At 40.4% G+C, this 4,552-nt stretch overlaps 1 protein-coding gene across 1 annotated transcript; it reads right to left on the bottom strand.

Annotated features, from left to right (window-relative positions):
- Positions 1–842: 842 nt before the first annotated feature.
- LOC102511739 (olfactory receptor 2T27) lies at positions 843–2,069 on the bottom strand. The gene has a single exon (XM_032468108.1). It carries the CDS (start codon positions 1,981–1,983, stop codon positions 1,048–1,050), a length of 936 nt encoding a protein of 311 aa, XP_032323999.1. The 5' UTR covers positions 1,984–2,069; the 3' UTR covers positions 843–1,047.
- Positions 2,070–4,552: the final 2,483 nt, after the last annotated feature.

Here is a 4,552-nt window from a genome sequence, read left to right on the forward strand (position 1 = left end):
AAATGGTGATCGGGGATCAGGCCACACAGGACCAGAGGGTCCAGCCCGCAGGCACAGGTTGCCCAGGGAAAGGAGGAGAATGAAGCTGTTTTCCTTCCCGCACTCCATCAATTCCACTGGCTTAATACCTAATCTTGAGTAAGGAAAGTCATATATGTATATAGCCATAAGAGGCAAGAAAATTTGTTGAAGTTCTTCAATTGAGACGATTTTTATAGCTAAAATGAACGGGGAGTTTTTACTGTCTAAGGGCGAGCAAACCATCCGTGGAGACTTCCTGAGGTTTCATTCCGGGGCAGCAGAGAAATGTGGGAGAGAGAAGAGGGGTAAGAGTTGCATCATGTAGTTTTCTGACTGAATACACCAAACCCACACGGTTCAGTAGACTAGTGATGTAGGTCTTATCTTCCCTTTTAAGTTAGAGTATGGGATTTGTATATATTTAATTATGGTGTCTGTAATAACTAATTATAGGCGCCAAGTACACAATAAAATGATACTTGCCCTGAAGAGTGTGTGCTTATAACATCTAACAGATACTTAAATAAGTTTTACCTCAACATCTGGTAGTTTGACATACCCCTTTCCTTAATATCTCGCATTACAAAAGGTACCAAACTTATTTAAATGTTAGACTTTGGAATTCACTCAGCCCTGGTTCACTTTAAATAATTTTTATTTATTGGATTTCAAATAATCTTGCTACTTTTAATACTAAGCCAACACAAAGAAGCTGAATTCATTTTGAGATCCACAAATGGATTCTTATTTTATTTATAGAAAATTTCTAATAACCTCAGAGATTTCAGACTAAATTTAATTAAAAGTACAAAATAATTTTATTAATTTTGCTGACTTAGTCATGCCCCAATGAAAAGTAAAGGAATCTCCACTGGATGCTTAGAAAATCACATATTTACATAGACCCGCAATCTTCTGGGCTTTCTGAAAATACACAACACCATTCTGGCATTTAAATTTTGACCCGTAGCTTTGCCCGTGGTCACAAGCATGTCCTTTTCACAGCTGGGAAGTACTGCTCGTCTACTAAGACGCCCCACATCTCCCCATCAGCTTCATAAGAGCGGCCACCACCTCCTTGTTCCTCAGGCTGTAGATGAGGGGGTTCAGCAAGGGGGTGAGGATGTTGCTGAAAACCGAGAGAGCCTGGTCCTGCTCTGGACTATGGGAGGAAGTGAAAGTCATGTAGATGAATATGTTGGGGCCAAAGAAGAGACTCACTGCAGTCAGGTGGGAAGAACAGGTGGCCAGGGCTTTTTTCCTGCCCTTCACAGAGTTCATACGGAGGACAGCGAGGAAGATGAGCGTGTAGGAGGCTGTGATGAGGCTGAAAGGCACGACAAGCAGGACAATGCTTGTAACCACCACCACTAACTGATACGCCGAGGTGTCTTCACAGGAAAGCCTAATGAGGACCGGGACCTCACAGAAGAAGTGGTGGATCTCCCTTGACCCACAGATGGGAAAATGCATGGGGTAGACCGTATGGATAAACGAACCTACAGAGCCTCCAATCCAACATGCAGCAACCACGTGCAGACAGACCCTGGGGCTCACGATGGTGGGATAACGCAGTGGGCTGCAGACAGCCACGTAGCGGTCATAAGCCATGAGAGTTAAGATGAGACATTCTGACATTCCCAACATCAGGAAGAAGAAACTCTGGGTTCCACAGCCAACCCATGATATGGTCTTTCTCCCAGTGAAGAAGTTAGAGGCCATCTTGGGGACGATGGTAGACGTTAATGTCAAGTCAATGAGGGAGAGTTGACTGAGGAGAATGTACATGGGCGTGTGGAGCCGAGAGTCTCCCCAAATCAAGACAATCAGAAGTACGTTTCCCAGGAAAACAAGGATGTAGATGAAGATGATCATGGAGTTGAGGAGAATGGCGTGCTGAAACCCAGGAAAGAGCCCCACAAGGATGAAATCAGTTGCTGATGACCCATTCCTACCCAGCATGCCTCTGAAAGAAACATGACAGGGCTGGGAGGAGGCAAATCAGGTGGGTTAGAGCCGCTGACAGTCAGCACAGGTCTCATATCCACATGTGGGTCTAAAGTTTTATACCTTTCCCTCCAAGTTTGGACTCATGTTTGCCATCCACTCATCAGCGGTACTTTGCTACCTATTGTTGAGCAATTACCTAAATGTTTGTTAAATATAGAGTATTGAAAAGAATGATCAACTCTAGTGCCTCTTAGCTTCTGTTGAGTTTATCTTTCTCTTTCTTTCTTCCTTCTCTTTTTTTGCATTTTTCTTTTCTTTCTTCTCCCTCTTTGTTTTTAGTTAAAGAATCTTGTACTAAGGGTGGATCTACTTTCTACAAAGATGAACCTCAGAATGTACATACCGTTTCTGACAGTCATGGACCCTAATTGTGAATTCCTGTATATTTGGGCAAAAGAAGAAAGAAATATCAAATTAATTCACTCAATTTAGTTTTAAAAATTACAAATCAATTATTTAACACAATTTTAATGAAATATACTCTGGGTTTCGTTTTGGCTCAGTGCCTTGACGTCATTACTACCGTAGTAGACATTGGCAGACTGACTTAATTGCCCTGCTTGGAGACCATCAATATTGCCTACTGTTGACCAAATAAAGCTCATATTTTTAGTCTAGAATTTTAGATATTCCATGACTTGGACTCAGGATACCTTTTAAAACTTAAGTTCCATGATTTTAAAACACATAACTCAAACCCTTAGTCGAATGTATACCCTCATAGTTTCTCTACATGACTTGCATATTCACATATCTGCACTCTTGCTTTTATTTCTGCTCAGGTTATCCCTCTCCCCTGCATTGTTGGAGCCTCTTTAAAGAAGATTTAAGGCTTATTCAAATACAACCTCCTGAAAGCTGAGGACTGAGACAATTTCCCTATCCAGTCATCTACAGTCATCACACATGCAATTCACTCGTCATCAGAGCTGAGAGACAGCACAGCTTGGAGTCTAAGGCTAGGCTACCAGAATTCAAGGCTTAGCTGCATCACTTCTTATCTGTGCCTCCCTTTCCTCATCTTTAACATCAGGAAGCTAATCAAGCGACCTCAAGGGGGCAGTCATGAGGCTTAGATGAGTCACTACTCTATACGTTTAGTAGCTTTCCATGTATATATATTTCTCCTCAAATGAATTTTAAGATTTTAAGTGCTAGAATTATATTTTACATATCTAATATCAATCAAATCACCATAATAACTTCAGAAGTGTATGTAGCCAATGAATATTTATTAACCAGAAGGCTGAACAAACTCCATGGCGCTCAGCAGTACACATTTTCAAGCAGAATGTAGGACAAACACCTTCACTGGACTTGCATCGCTGGTGAGAGCTAAAGCCCTTTTCAGCCGGATGACTCTCATGTCATCTTCCTGAAAGCTGGAGTCCCCACGCCTGGATAAAACAATTGCTGTCCTTGCTGAAGTTTCCACATGCATTGCTTTTCCCAGCAGACTGGCATTGATAGAACACAGATTTCAAAAACACCTGGAAACTCTGCTCTGTATTATTGGAACAGGAATTTCATAATATGTATCAATGACATTCTTTGGTTTAAGGTGATGGTTTGTTTCTGGATGCCAGGTTAACTATTGTTCCTTTAGACACAAGTCTGCTACAATACAAAATAGGAAGCTAATTATTAATCTTGTTCTGCTTCTAATGAGCAGGAAGTGTGGATCTTGCTAAACTTATATTCATATTATTTGAGGGAAACTGACAAATCAGTTCTTGAATAACTTTTCCATTCATTTATTTTTCATTCTACACTCACTGAATGCTCACTCTATTTCACACACATTCTACTCGGTGCTGAAGAGAAGACAACAGTGAGTTAGAACACGGTCTATATCTTCAATGAACTGAGTTTAGATATGAAATCATTTATATCAACGAAACACAAATCAGTGAAATAAATGCTAAAGCTAAGGCTCCTATCAGGTGATATGTCAACACAGAAAAGAGAGCTCAAGTCTGAATAAGATACGAGTGGACAATTAGGTAAGGTTTAATTTGAGCTGTGTCTACCTTAGGACACAGCAACTCATGTAAATTCAAAGATTGAGGCAACAGTTTGTTGTGGTTAAGAACATTGACTGATTGCTGGTGAAAGTCACATTGCATAAGTAAGTGAGAAACAAATCGGAATTTATATGCAAATTTCAATTCAATTATTTTGAACTACATTATAACTCTGAATGTATGCAGTTTTCTCATTCCTGAATAACCTCATGGAATTCTTACCTGGATATTTGTAGCCTGCCACATAGCTTGCCTGCCATCTGCTTCACTGAGCTGAGAAATCCAATTATCTGTTAGTATTTTATGGTGAGCTCATCTGTCTGCTAAACATACTTGATCTCTTTTGCTAGAATGAGGATAATCAAAGGACGTTCACAGTAAATGTGAGGCATGGCACACTTAAACGTTCAGTATCATCATAGCCACCCTGTTCCACAATTTCTTCTGGGTCTACACTTCCAACTTTCAATTCTACAAGTCAAAATATTCATCAAGAT

Source organism: Camelus ferus, chromosome 3, assembly GCF_009834535.1.
Source record: "Camelus ferus isolate YT-003-E chromosome 3, BCGSAC_Cfer_1.0, whole genome shotgun sequence".
NCBI classification, from domain to species: Eukaryota; Metazoa; Chordata; class Mammalia; order Artiodactyla; family Camelidae; genus Camelus; species Camelus ferus.